The sequence below is a fragment of the Megalobrama amblycephala genome, linkage group LG18 (genome assembly GCF_018812025.1).
Source record: "Megalobrama amblycephala isolate DHTTF-2021 linkage group LG18, ASM1881202v1, whole genome shotgun sequence".
NCBI lineage: Eukaryota > Metazoa > Chordata > Actinopteri > Cypriniformes > Xenocyprididae > Megalobrama > Megalobrama amblycephala.
This window is the reverse complement of record NC_063061.1, coordinates 1,155,627-1,171,191: the sequence shown is the minus strand read 5'-3', so window position 1 is coordinate 1,171,191 and position 15,565 is coordinate 1,155,627. Positions and strand designations below refer to the sequence as shown.

Here is a 15,565-nt window from a genome sequence, read left to right as displayed (position 1 = left end):
GCGGTTCAATGGGCTGCTGGAGCGGAAGAATAAGAAGTGGAAGAATAATAAGAAGAAGAACGCCAATGGATACAATAGGTGCCTATGCACCTTCGATGCTTGGCCCGTAAATAAGAAATCTTTGGAGAGTGTGGGTGTGATACTGGAGGCTGGAGACAGACAGACATACAATAATAATGTTGCATTAGAGTGGAAATGTGTTCTCAATCGTTCTGTAGTCCTCCTTGGCAGCACTCCTAAAGTCAGATTGTGAGTGGAAGGTGCGACAAACGCAAGCCTCTGTTTTCATCTACAGCATTATTTCATGTGTACCCATTCTGTGCGAATAGGCTATAAAATATTTTAGTAACATGCTTATCTATCTATCTATCTATCTATCTATCTATCTATCTATCTATCTATCTATCTATCTATCTATCTATCTATCTTCAATTGATAATGAATGCTGAGGACCTTGGCAAAGCAATCAAACAATGCTGTGAAGCAGTAACCATGGAGTCAGTAGAAGATAGAAAGGCATATCCTTGAGAGAAACATGTGACTGAGAGCTGTGCTGCTCTGGCAACTTCAGAAACATTTCAGAAAGGCAAGACTACAGTATAACACTTTCAATGCATTTCACTGTACATTATATGGGGAGAAAGCACTGCATCATGACAGTCATTTCAACAGCAAGAGTGTGAAGAGCTTTTAAAGCCTTCTTGCAGAACATTTAGCAAAAAAATGAAGATCCGACTTTTACCATCCCAGAACAAGATTAGATTAGATAATTAGATAAAGTGAACATTAAGCAGGCTTGTCAATGTCTGATTAAGTTTAGTGGATTTTTTTTTCTTTGATTTTTTTTTAACTGTGATCAATGTGCCCTTTAAAAATTGATTACACATTGTATTCCCTATGTAGACAGCATCTACACATATTGTGCGATGATATAAAACGATTGTCTGGCTATCACCAGACGAAGCTCAATTTAAAATTGAACATTAGTCTGGGGAGTTTGCTATGTATTTCCTACTGCACAAGAGGCGTAATCAACGAGCATTATTCACGCAATTGGATAATCCTTCAACCAATCAGATCAACGATCCGGGTGACGTACTTTTGCAGAGCGATGTGAAAAGTTTTGTATTGGTTTGTAGCATTGATCAGCGGTTTGCAGAAGCAGCAATGACATCAAGCGATTTTTGCAGGTTGTGCAAAAAAACATGAAAGTGAGTGATATTTACACCCAGTAGAGTGATTTGTTTGCTAAACTAAATAAGTCATTTAGCATTGTTGAGAGGTTAAAAGGAATTGGACTGACGGTCGTGTGAGAGACGTCATCGTGTTATACCCGCCCAGAGCCATAGAAAGAGCTCTGTACCCGCCAATAGCGAGCAAGGTGGATAAGCCAGTCTGTGATTGGTTCCCGCAAAAGTGTAACAGATGCAGCAGAAATGAATGTACAGGTTTCCAGACTGAGTTGCCAGGTGAAATCAAATCGCCGGCAGATCAGGCTGGGTTTACCCAGTCTAATAAAACGATTCATCGATGTGCGAATTCCAAACTGCGTTTTTGTGCTCTTAAAGGTGCTAAAGAGGTTCTTTTTGTCGACTGAGTTTTTGAAATGAGCGCATGGGTAAGAACAACCCCCCTCCTTCACAGCTCATTTAGAGGGAACGCCTCCCAAAACTCGTGCACGAGAGTGTTTAACACCGGCATTCGCTGTGTTATTAAGCCGGGCACACATTTAACGACTAGCTAAAACATTCTGACTGAGCTCAACATACAGCGATTGTTTCCTGCTCCTGAAGCAGATTTATATACTTTCACATGGAATTTGAACACCGACTGTAATCGCAGACTGAAAGCAACTGGCTCTGACTGGACGCGTTTAAGCGCTATCAGTAATAAGTATCAATATACATTCATAATCGGCCTTACAATCGTTAAGTGTGTCCACACTTAGTGGATTCATTATGAGTTACCTGCGGTGAGTCCGACATAATCTGCAGTTGTTACTCCTGTCTCCTGACAAAAACATTGCATGTGGCGCCTGTGGAGTGTGGAATGTTACTGGAGCGCGCAGCCGCGCGTCTCTCACATGGAACGTCATGGCAGTGATTGACAAGCCAGAGGGCCAATCCGCGCACGTCTCTCATAAGGAACGTCATGGCAGTGATTGACAAGCCAGAGGGCCAATCCGCGCACGTCTCTCATAAGGAACGTAATGGCAGTGATTGACAAGCCAGAGGGCCAATCGTTTACGCGATGATCGCGTAAACGATTGGCTGATGTTTTTAAGGCCCTACCTCGTGCACAGATGATGTATATTAATATTATTACTTTCAGTGCACCTAATAAATAGTCTTTTATCAGTTAGTAAAGACAGTTTCAAGTAATATTGCAAAAATGTATAAAACAAAACATCCTCTTTAGCACCTTTAAAGGGCACTTCAGGAAGGAGACATCCTTTGTAGTTCCAAATGAGAGTGAACAATTGAATTCCTTCACAAAGGGCCCTACCACAAATCCGTTACCGAGAAGGGTAAGTGTGATGGTCACACTTCAGGTAAGTACTTTTATTGTTTATGGTCATGTGAATCCTCAATTAATTTTAAGGTCTAGATGAAATCAAAACTGACAATTTTTTTTTTTTTTTTTTTTTTTTTTACAGAATATTGCAGTGTTTATTAGAAATGATTTATCCGTGCATATCATTTTACTTTTTTAAATTCATGTGCACTCGTAATCTTTATTTAAAACGTTAACCTCCCCTAACCTCCCTGTTAACCTCAATTCCACCAATTCTCAAATCCAATTTCCACCATATTGGATTGTACAAAACCTACTTTGCAAACTAGTCCTAGGTTTTTCGTCCTATCGGAACCAAACCAGTGGAGCAGGTATCTTTATGGGTCTGTAAATGATTGTATATCATGCAACGTTTCACACATACAAACAATATTGATATCATATGTTAGATCTCCTCATTCTGAAAAACTTTGCCTCAAGAACCACTGCTGTCAACTTTTCCTCTACTTTTGCAAACAAGTCTGAGGTTTTTCAATTAATCTCAACAAAACCAGTGTAGTGCAAATCTCTGGACTCCCTAGGTCAATAGTTATCAAAATAAATAAATAAAATAAATACATTTTAGTATTTGGATGGCTATAATAGTCTAATTTAGAATGTGGGTGTGACCAAGTGTACCTTAAAACCTGTAACTCCTCAACGAATGCTCTCTCTCTCTATATATATATATATATATATTTGGTCATACATTTTATATAAAGTTTAAATAAGTTTCATAGGTAAGAAATAAATAGTAAATATGTTAAGTAAACCTACCTCCAGGAAGATATCCTAAAACATGTGTCTCTATATCTGTGGGACACGCAGTGGGTTTGGTCCCTGGGTAATAGGGCCCACTCTGCAGAAAGAGAGTGTGTGTCTCTTGGGACTTTATGTGTTGCTTGTTTGTGTTGTAGCAGCTTGGCCCTTTCCACACACATTCATGGATGTTGTTATTGAAATGAATTGACCCCGGGCTCTCTCAGGGAAATGGGTTAACGTTAATGACGTTTTTATGACAAACATTTAATTGACTCAAAAATTATTAAAAACTTAGAAAGCGGAGTCTATACTTTTTAATTTAGTGCATAAAACTTAAAATATGTTTCTGGGTCAAATTACTCAAAATGGAGCATGTCATAATCACAAAATGCGTAAAAATTTTATGAAAATGTTGCATTCACAATGCAGCCTAATAGGCCTACATTTCTTTTATGCAATACCTTATTTAGTTACACTTTAGAGCTGCTTGATTATGGCAAAAATAATAATCACGATTATTTTGGTCAATATTGAAACCACAATTATTTAACATCTTATTTCATGATACGAGTAATTTTAGATATCAGTAAAGTTCCACAAATATCTGACTCGGCCAGTAAGGTGCTACTAGCAGTAGACTTATCCCTTCCCGGAGAATTTTCTCCAGAACTCCCGGGAGCAGAACAACTGGGGGAAATGCATACAGACGCAGCCTTGCCAGTCCCAATGGAGCTGAATGTGTGAGGGAGAACCACAGTGGACAGTGCGTCATATCCTGAGACGCAAACAGATCCACTTCCGCTTGGCCATAAATCTCCCATATGAGCTTCACCACCTCGGGGTGAAGTCTCCATTCCCCAGGCCTCAGCCCCTGTCTCGACAGGATGTCTGCTATATATTCAGGGTCCCTGGAATATAGATTGCTGTCAAGGAGAGCATCTCCCCCAGAGACTACAGGAGGATCTGGTGCGCCAGTTTTCAGAGTGGGCGCGAACGCAGACCCCCCGGTCAATTTATATAAGAGACGTGTTGTCTGTCCGGACAAGCACATGATGGCCTCTCAGGTCCAGGAGGAAAAACTTCAATGCATTGAAGACTGCCATCATCTCCAGGCAATTTATGTGCCACGAAAGATGATGACTCCTCCAAAGACTCTGAGCTGAGCGGCCTTCCATTACCACTCCCCAGCTTGTGAGAAAAGCGTCCGTCGTGAGAGTGACTCGACGATATAGAGCTCCTAACGAAGGGCCCTGGGACAGGAACCAATTTTTCTTCCATATAACCAAGGCGTGGAGACACCGTCACGTGATCTTGATCATACGAAGTGGGTTCCCCCTCAGGGAAAACCCTTTGGTCCTGAGCCACCACTGTAAGGGTCTCATGTACAGCAGGCCAAAAGGTATCATGTTGGACACAGCTGCCATCAGACCCAACAGCCTCTGAAACTGTTTTACAGTGCGTGACTGGCCTAGCTTCAGTTCTTTCACGGATGATAGAATAGCAGAGATGCGAGGGGGTGAAAGACAAGCCGGCATCGTCACTGAATTCCAAACCACACCAAGAAAGGTGGTTCTCTGTAGTGGAGAAAGCACACTCTTCTTGGCATTCAATCTCAACCCCAGTTTTTGAATGTGAGCGAGGACGACATCATTGAACCGCCATCTCCTCTAATTGTGCTAAAATCAACCAGTCGTCTATGTAATTCAGAATGCGTATGCCCTGCAGCCTGAGCGGGGCCAGCACTGTATCTATGCATTTCATGAATGTGCGGAGTGAAAGAGCTTGGCCAAATGGAAGTACCCGAAATTGGTACGCTTTGCCCCCGAAAGCAAACCTCAGGAACTTCCTATGCTGTGGAAGGATGGAGACATGGAAGTATGCATCCTTTAGATCTATTGTGACAAACCAATCCTCGGATTTGATTTGAGTCATGATTTGACTTATTGTCAACATCTTAGATTTTAGCTTTTGTACTGCATGATTCAGATGACGCAGATCTAAAATAGGGCGCAACCCCCCATCCTTTTTCAGAACTAAGAAGTACCGGCTGTAAAACCCTGACTCTCTGTCGGTAAATGGGACTCATTCTATAGCTTCCTTCGCTACCTTCCTTGCTCCAATTCCAGAGCCTGCTCAGGATGCACTATTGTCTGTAGCACTCCTTTGTATATAGGTGGGCGACACCAAAACTGGATTTTGTAACCCTTTTCTATAATCTGCAGGACCCACCATGAGATATTTGGGAGAGATTTCCAGAAAATCTACTAAGGGAACCAGCCTCTCAAGGCTGGCCTCTGGTATATTGAGAACATACATTTCGGTGACCTGAAGCTTACTGGCAGGAACCAGCTGATTTTCTAACTGTATTTTTATCCTCCTCAGAGAACGCGAATGTGACACAGCGTCTTGTGAGTACCGAGTCACAAACTCACTGGAGACCGCTGCGTCCCAAAGCACCAGAGGTGGCGGGGTTGGCAGAACGGTGGAACGGGCACCGTATACTGAGGTGAACACTGCTCCACCCCGTGTGGGGCTGCCCTCAGGAGTCTGACACCACTGGCATCAGGACTTCTTCTGACCCAAAGCCTTCTTAGCCTGAAGCACGACCCTCAGGTCTGTCTTCGGCTTTGAAGGCTTGGGCTGAGAGTGCCGTCCCGGCCCACCGTATCTTTGCTCTATATGAGGAGCTATACGGCTGGGGCTGATCATGCCCAGCATCCCCAGAGGATGGATGGCAGCGTGGAAGATATTTCTTGAATGCCTCCGCTTGTTTCTTACACTCCTGAAACCTGTCGACGAACAAGTTGACAGCATCGCCGACAGGCCAGTTGGCTCAAGTGGAGCGTCGAGGAGAAAGGCCCTGTCTTTTTCTTTTATATCAGACAGGTTGAGCCACAGGTGTCTCTCTGTCACCACAAAAACTGCCATAGACCGCCCAATTGCTCTGGCGGTCTCTTTAGTGGCTCTCAGAGATAAGTCTGTGGCAATCCCCTCTCCGCCATCCAAATCCTTCAGCAGGTCGGCTTCGTATGCTTGCAAAATTGCCATTGTATGCAAACAAGCACCAGCCTGACCTGCTGCAGTGTACGCTTTACCCACCAGCCCTGATGTAACTTTTAGTGGCTTAGTGGGAAGCGTAGGGGCCTTCAGGGAAGATGTTGAAACCAGGGACAGATAGCTTGCGAGCGTCTGTTCAACCCGGGGCACCGCCCCATAGCCATACTCTTTCAGCCCCCTTATATCTGAATAGTAATTTACCTGAGGGCTGAAAAGTCTTGATGAGTATGGCTTTTTCCATGATCTAGATAACTCGTCATGTAGATCAGGAAAGAAGGGAAGGCCCCTTGGTGAAGATGATTTATTAGATGTTAGGAAACGCTCATCAAGTTTGCTTTTGGGATGAGCGCCTTTCCTGGTCATGATGTCAAACGCCCGTGACGTTCACTCCCACCATTGGACTAGTTGACAGATGTGCATCAGACGCAATCACCCTCGAAAGGGAACAGCAGTACAATAAGAACAAAGAAACTAATTACAAACAAAATGGACAAATTAATACAACAGAACAAAAATACAAATTAAATAAACAATGCTTTAAGTTTTTCAGGAAGATATAATAAAAAATGGTATTCAGATAAGTAATAGCCTACAACAGAAACTGAATAAAGTAATTAAATGTAAAATAACACAGCATAGTCTTCCCACACTGTATACAGTACATTAAATTTAAATTTTATTAGATTTCATCCTTGTCTTTTGTTGTTTGATTAACATTAACGACACAGACTGAAGCAGTAATATCGGAGCATGCACACAGAAAGCTGCCTGGGGAACAGTGTCTCTTTCACAGCTTAATGCGCTTTTAATGACACTTTATCCTAGTAAAAAAATAATAATAATAACCTATACCAAAATCTATTTAAAATACATTTATTTCATACTTCAAGTAGGCCTATACTTTAAATCCATTATTGACAAATCATGTAAGACTTACTAATATAAAATTATAATTAAACTTTATTTGGAGTATTTCTTTATTGCACAATGCACATTTCTTAATATTAAAGGGTTAGTTCACCCAAAAATGTGACGAGAATATTTTTGGTGCGCCAGAAAAACAAAATAACGACTTATTTAGTGATGGCCGATTTCAAAACACTGCTTCATGAAGCATCAGAGCACAAATGAATCAGTGTATCAGTGTAAAAAAGATCAACACAAGATCGATAACTTTACCTTCCAAAGGATCCTAATGCTAGGGAAGCATGTTTTTTTCCCCCCAGTTATGTGAATGTCTCTGCAGAGCAGTATTTGTTTGTATTCAGTGCATTTCACTGTGGATTATTTGGTGATTCAGTCGCAATTTCGGCACAGACTTTGCAAACAGACTTTTACAATATGGACCCGACAGCAAAGCAGCAAATATGTAAGTAACCATGTTTATTCTAATGCCTGATTTGTGATCAGTGATTTCTGATGTGTAATTTATACACATCAAAATAAATTACATCAAAATTTAAATTCAGTCAGATTTTCTCAAAATCATTTAAAGCTGTTTATGCATCAGTAAATCAATCCAGTGACTAAACGATCAACTTCACAGTGTTTCTCTTAGTAGCATGAAAAAAATCTGTTATTTGCACTGATTAAATTATTTACAGAAAGCAATCAAATCTCTCCATCAGCTGTAATAGTAAAAATGTAATAAAACTATTCAAGAGGATTCCACATGTAATACTTATTTCATAGGCAAATATTAAGCTAATCACAGCAGTGGGTGTTTTCATTGAAGTCTCACAGCAGACACGCCCCTTCAAACAGAGCATTCAAATCATAGGACTAAAATCATAAATACCCATTTATTTCTAAATTATGACAATTTTTTGATGTAAAAATCATATTAACATTACAAGTGCACCTCAGGAAACATTATAAAAAAAATTAATAAAAAAAAAAAATTTTTGAGAAAAAAAAAAATGTGTGTCCCCTTTAAGTATATCTTTAGTTGGACCACAGCACCACTTCCACACAATTAAAGTGCATTAAATACAAAATTAGTTTTAGTCCAATTTAACAAACTTTAACCAGCTGAGTATACCAAAAGTACAATTGCAGGGTATTTTTATTAAGCAAATAAATATGTAATGTATTTGTAGTATACTTAGCACAAAATAAATGTATTTCAGATACATTTTAGTATTTTTTTTTCTACTAGGGTAATATCAGGCACGTCCCGCAGTTTAGTAACAGTAAACTGCATTTTACAACACACTTGTTTGGCTGATTTGGATGCTAAGGATGGCATAACGAGGAACGAAAGCGCACCACTGAATGTGGCACAATCATCGTCTTACATCAATTATCTTTAATAATCGTTGGAAGCCAAAATTGAAATCATTAACGATTAATCGCACAGCCATATGTGACAGTGTTTTGCTTTGAAGGATTGGGCGGAGCTGACAGAACGGCAGTTTCTTTCAGTTGTTCCCCTCCGTTTGACCTAAAACACTGTGTTTGTGGTTATTGAGATTGAAATGTTGACCACAAACAGAAGTTTTTCCAATTTTCCATTGCGGCGTTCTCTGTTTATTTACGATACTTTGAAGCCTTTAGCCACTGCCTTGCTAAGAGTCTTGCTCTTAAACCAGCATGCTGAGTACTATCAAAGGCAGTACTATCAAAATCTTTTCATCATGCCACTATAGCCAGTATTAATCCCTGTGGTGCAACTCTAGATGAAAATATCACTTAATCTTGGGGTACGGCCAACACGTGCCACCAGTGCCACAATGTCAGTCACCCACTGTCAGCTTTTGAATCTGATGCTTGAATCTAGACTATTCCTTATGGGTCAGAAAAATATCATATAAGGATTAAAATCCTTGAAGGATATATGAATTCTTAAAGTCAATTTATTTATAGAGAGATATTTTCAAGAGAACTGTTGATATCTGCTGCTGAGATTGCGTGTTTACATATAACTTATTGGTAACACTTTACAATAAGGTTCATTAGTTAACATGAACTAATAATGAACTGCACTTATACAGCATTTATTAATCTTTGTTACTGTTCATTTCAAGATTTACTAATGCATTATTAAAATCTTGTTAATGCACTGTGAACTAACATGAACAAACAACAAACAACTGTATTTTCATTAACTAACGTTAACGAAGATTAGTAAATACAGTAACAAATGTATTGCTCATTGTTAGTTAATAGATTATAATCAGGTTCATTAGTTAAACATTAGATAAAGTGTTACCATTTAGTTTTAAAAATAGTTGAACACCTAAAGTATTCTGTTTCAAAGTGCATGAAGATTAGGGAGATAACCCTGAGTGACAGTATTAGTAGCACTGTCAGTGCTAATCCTTCAGTAAGTAATTGTCAATTAGTGATTTCAGCACTGTTAACACCAATATAAATTTCTGCACAGTTCCTGTATTAACAGTTAGAATCCATCAATAACTGTATACAAGGTCTGACTGGCCTTTCCCAATCAATAATTGGGATAGGATCCTTTGAATGCCCTATGTGAAACTGGATTGGGCGTACAATAGAAACATGTTATGGTAAGAGATCTGACTTAAACCTATATATTTCAAAATAGAAACAACTGACTTAATATTTGTTCATGTCTCCATTTAACACTTTCAGTTTGTCAGTATATTAGCCTGCAAAAATCATAAGGTTGGAATGGAAATAAAGGGTGCTTTATTCAGTTACTTTATTTTAAACAAATAGGGTACAACAGGGCTAAAGGCACACCTTAAAGGGTTAGTTCACCCAAAAATGAAATTTATAAATGCATCCATCCATCATAAATATAATCCATACGGCTCCAGGCGGTTAATAAAGGCCTTCTTAAGGGAAGCAATGGGTTTTTCTAAGAAAAATACCCATATTTAAAACGTTATAATCTAAAATGACTAGCTTCCACCAGACGACCATACGCATACTGCGCAAGTCGACTTGCACTACAAGAGTAACCCCCTGATGAAATAGTTCAAACAAACAGGGCTGTGCAACAAACTCAAGCTCCTCTTCTGTTATATTGTAATCCTGTGATATTTCTCTATAAAATGTCTCGTTTTAGACTTCTAATTCGTGACTGGTGTTTTTTTTTTCTCTATCCTCTGCACGTCCACGTTCGTCATCGCGCATGTGTCAGGTCAGAGTTCACTCTTTAAATCGATGCATACGGCCGTCTGCTGGAAGCTAGTTATTTTACTTTGTAAAGTTTTAAAGGTGCCCTAGATTTAAAATTTGAATTTACCTTGGCATAGTTGAATAACAAGAGTTCAGTACATGGAAAAGACATACATTGAGTTTCAAACTCCATTGCTTTCTCTTTCTTATGTAAATCTCATTTGTTTAAAAGACTTCCGGAAAACACGCGGATCTCAACATAACACCGACTGTTACGTAACAGTCAGGGTGTACGCCCTAATATTTGTATATGTCAGCCCATGTTCCCAACATTATGAAAGGCATTACACAAGGGCAGCCAGTATTAACGTCTGGATCTGCACAGCTGAATCATCAGACTAGGTAAGCAAGCAAGAACAACAGCGAAAATGGCAGATGGAGCAATAATAACTGACATGATCCATGATAGCATGATATTTTTAGTGATATTTGTAAATTGTCTTTCTAAATGTTTCATTAGCATGTTGCTAATGTACTGTTAAATGTGGTTAAAGTTACCATCGGTTATTACTGTATTCACGGAGACAAGAGCCGTCGCTATTTTCATTTTTAAACACTTGCAGTCTGTATAATTCATAAACACAACTTCATTCTTTATAAATCTCTCCAACAGTGTAGCATTAGCCGTTAACCACGGAGCACAGCCTCAAACTCATAGAGAATCAAACATAAACATCAAAATAAATACTTTACTCACATAATTTGAAGCATGCATACAGCATGCATGACGAACATCTTGTAAAGATCCATTTGAGGGTTATATTAGCTGTGTGAACTTTGTAAATGTGCTGTAATATAGTCGAGAGCTCGTGTGGCAGGGAGTACGCGATTTAAAGGGGCGGCGCGCTGAAAAAATCAGTGCATAGTTAATGATGCCCCAAAATAGGCAGTTAAAAAAATTAATTAAAAAAAATCTATGGGGTATTTTGAGCTGAAACTTCACAGACACATTCAGGGGACACCTTAGACTTATATTACATCTTGTGAAAAAGCATTCTTGGGCACCTTTAAATATGGATATTTTTCTTACAAAACCCATCGATTCATTTCAGAAGGCCTTAATTATCCCCCTGGAGCCATATGGGTTATTTTTTTATGATGGATGGATGCATTATTTTGGGCTTCAAAACACCCCCCCCCCAATTCACTCCCATTATAAATCTTTGGAGAGTCACGATATACACCTAGGATGGCTTAAGGGTGAGAAAATCATGGGATAATTTTAATTTTTGGGTGAACTAACCCTTTAAGTACTCACCCTTGTGTCATTCCACGCCTGTAAGACCTTCGTTCAGTTTCGGAACACAAATTAAGATATTTTTGATGAAATCCGAGGGTATCTGAACCACACATAGGCAGCAACATCATTGCACCTTTTGAGGTCCAGAAAGGTATTAAAGACATCGTCCATGTAACTGCAGTGGTTCAAATGTAATGTTATGAAGCGATGAGTATACTTTTTGTGCGCAAAAATAACGACTTCATTTAACAATTTGAACTGTTGATATACTCAGTTGACATATTGAATGCAGTGCGGGCTTCCATGTTTACGTCCGAACACCGACTCAGTATTGGCCGTATTGGCCGACGCTGTACACGTGAGCAGCACGACGCATGCGGGTGATACTGACGCAGGAACCGGCCAATAATGAGGCAAGGTGGACACGGGGTAAAAGGCTCACCAGCATGGGGCAAAAGGCACAAAGTATTTTAGCTAAAATTATATGCTTTGAATAATGTCTGTTGAAAACAATCACTTTAGCAAAGTTTGTACTATTTTCTGTTCATTTTCATAAATAAACGATTTTTTTTTTTTTTGTTCAATAAATATACTGTCATTAAAATATGTTTGTTTTAAAAATACAGAAACAAAATTATTTTTAAAAAGTTAAAGATTCTGAAAGCATTGAATGAGATCCCACAATAATTTAATATAGATTTACAGTAGTAACAATAAATATCTTTTATTATATGATATAAGTAATATCATCTTTTTTAATATGATGGTTTCATTATAAATATGGTGATTATCTTTTTAAGGACACCCAATATAATATGTGATATTTACCATCTGAATCTTACCATGTCATGTCCACAAATGGAAAAGTCAGCAGCTGTTTATTATCACATTAATTATTGTGCCTTTAACCCCAACAGCAGGGGCGCCTTTTACCCCAAATACCATTCTTTTACATATTCTTCTGTTATTGAAAAACTGTTGCTTTAATTACTCTGAACAATACTGAAAAACATTAACAAGACCTTTGCCTCAAAATATAGTACATTTTATTAAGTCTCATTTGCTATATAAATCTACAACATTTTTTTTTAAAAATCTAATATTAGATCAACTTTGCGTTGCTCTCCATGATCGCGTCAAAGATCAGCCAAATTTCCACTTGCATTGTCAAAATCGGTTGTCAAGAAAAGTGCTGAGCTGAATTTTTGTGCCATCTAGTGATTTAAAAAAGAATAAAGTCAATTGCGCCTTTTACTCCGATGCGCCTTTAGCCCCATTTTACCCTACTAGTAGTAGTAAGCATCAGATTAATACTTTGTGACTTTTCCTTTCACTAAACAGATGTGATGTTGCTTGGAACCCCTGGACAGTATATTTAATTGGTGCCCCTTTGTAGAATTAGGGGTCCGGGATGGGGAGTCCCCCTCTGTCAAAATTATGGGGGCCTTCAGGGGTGATCGGCCCCCCAATAGTTCTGAGCTCACTCTTTAGCCCCATTAGAGACTATTCTGCAAAAGAAAAATGTACACCTACAGTACTTTTTAATATTATGTGCCTACTGAGGTTAGATTAGGCCAATGGCACATACTAAATATATAGCTAAATATATAGATTCATTTCAAAATTATTATTATTATTACAAGTACAGCATTATAGAAGGGAACCACAAGATTTCAATCCCAATCTCAATAATAAGTAGGCTACATGACAGGTAAAACCCATTAAACCCCTGATAATCTTTCTTTATATCAAAACTTTGATATGTTTATTATTTGTGGTACATGTCCAAGCTCAGGCTGTTAGGCCAGAATTATCCCTGATTCTTCAACAGCAGGTGGAGAGGAGGAGTCAATCGCTGACTTAAATCTTCTTAAACAAATGTCTGGACTGAAATGGCGTCATGTACATGACAAGGCTTTGAACTTTACCCCTCTGACTGTATACAATGAGAAATTGCATGTATTGTTAATAGAGGAAAAAGTCTCATATCCTGTTTCTCAGATTCTGTTTAATGGCTGTTTGGATCATGACACACCTCTTGTCAATAAATAATGTCATTATATAAATATTATTTTAATATTATAAATTATTATAACTATACGGTGATGTATAGTTCGCCTAATATCATACATATATATTAATAGCCTGTATGTATATATATATATATATATATATATATATATATATATATATATATATATATATATATATATATATATAAAATTTGTCACATACGACTATGTGAAAAACATATATTTCTAGACTCACTAAGCCAAACAGAAAACAGATTAAAGCAATCCATGGGAAATAGAGCAGCACCAATCATCGCACACACTCCAAACACACGAGCCCATGTAACGTTTGCGTATCATAACACAATAACGTGTTAAATTCGTCAACACGTATGATATTCTTACCTCAAAGGAAGATAGGCGATTAGAAAAGCCCACAGAAATAGCTTGAGTGTGATCGCAGGGATGGCCATCGCATTCAGGCATTTAGTGGAAAAATGAAAAGAAGCCATGATCACCATCTTGCTCTCTCTTCACACAGATAGATTGTGTCCCCTGTATTCACTGCCTTTCCTCGCTGTTACACATAGCAGATCGCGCTGGCTTTGGCGTCTCAGAGCCGTGGCTGCGATGCGATGCAATACAAGCCGTCACAAAAACAACAAAACACGCACACACACCTAATGAAGGCGAGTTTCCTGCTGTATTGAAATATTGGCAGACGACTGGAAATACATGCAAAAGATAAATGCGATCAATCCGGGTCCTGTATAACTGGGAAAAGTGTGGATGCGGATGAATTGTGTGAAAGCCGATCTGATGCTCGTCGCTGCAGCACACTACAACACATGCGTGGTAGAGATGATGGAACCAGCTCACATGCTTCTATTAATAAAACTAGATAATATTATAATACCAGGCAAATGTCTTAAAACATCCACTCATGCATTATAGAGTCAGAATTTACGTTTTTCTTTTAATAATATTATTATTGGATTATTAACATATTATTAGCCTTTAACAATACACCATTATTCAATAAAAGGGAATAAACAAAACTTTTGTAATGGTGGCGGTTTCCAAGCAACTAATATCAAATGTGCGATTTTAGTGTCTTTGAACGCTGAATTCCGATAGTGTTTTATTTAGGTTATGTTGTTAAAGTTAATATAGGCCTATATTAAAGGCACTATTAAGATAATACATTTTCTCTTTGACCTAACCCTCTATTGATCTATTTATTATTTATTTTACCTTTTAGCCCTACCTCACATTATATTTTTTTTATTTTTATTTTTTTATGCTGTATTTTTATAACAGAGGGGAATTATTATATTTTAATGAACTTATATGAAGATTCTGATAATTATTATTTAACATGTCCATAAATGACAATTAATTTGGTTGAGTGTAAATAGCACATATGTGTGCTAGCAGAGAGAGAGAGAGAGAGAGAAAGAGAGAGAGCCGTGATGCGACCACAGGAAGCTGTCATGCCTCACAGCATGAGAAAAAGAAGAGCATGATAATTCCACGTGATGTAGGCTACCAATCGCCATCTACAGCTTACAGATGTCACATATCTGTAATCAGGTAGTGTTATATCATCAGGTAGAGTGACAAAATTTTAGCGACAGCTGCTATTTATGGAAGGAAACGTCAAATTGAGCGAGTTGTATTCTAGTACCATAGACAGCCTTTAGATGAAACAGACAAAAAAAGAAGAAAAAAAGAAAGAATTCACCACTCATTCACCACTGTTTTACAAACCACTTCAAAACAA

The 15,565-nt window shown here is 38.4% G+C and overlaps 1 protein-coding gene across 4 annotated transcripts in view; it reads right to left on the bottom strand.

Annotated features, from left to right (window-relative positions):
* The window catches only part of gabrg2 (gamma-aminobutyric acid type A receptor subunit gamma2), a 96,129-nt gene extending 81,476 nt beyond the window's left edge, over nucleotides 1-14,653 (bottom strand). The window contains exon 1 of one of the 4 annotated variants that reach the window (XM_048166396.1): nucleotides 14,188-14,653. In XM_048166396.1, the coding sequence (XP_048022353.1) occupies nucleotides 14,188-14,303 (116 nt within the window). In that variant the 5' untranslated portion in view covers nucleotides 14,304-14,653. The remainder of the gene's footprint in view (nucleotides 1-14,187) is intronic. The other 3 variants (XM_048166397.1, XM_048166399.1, XM_048166395.1) reach the window with 3 other exon arrangements.
* Nucleotides 14,654-15,565: the final 912 nt, after the last annotated feature.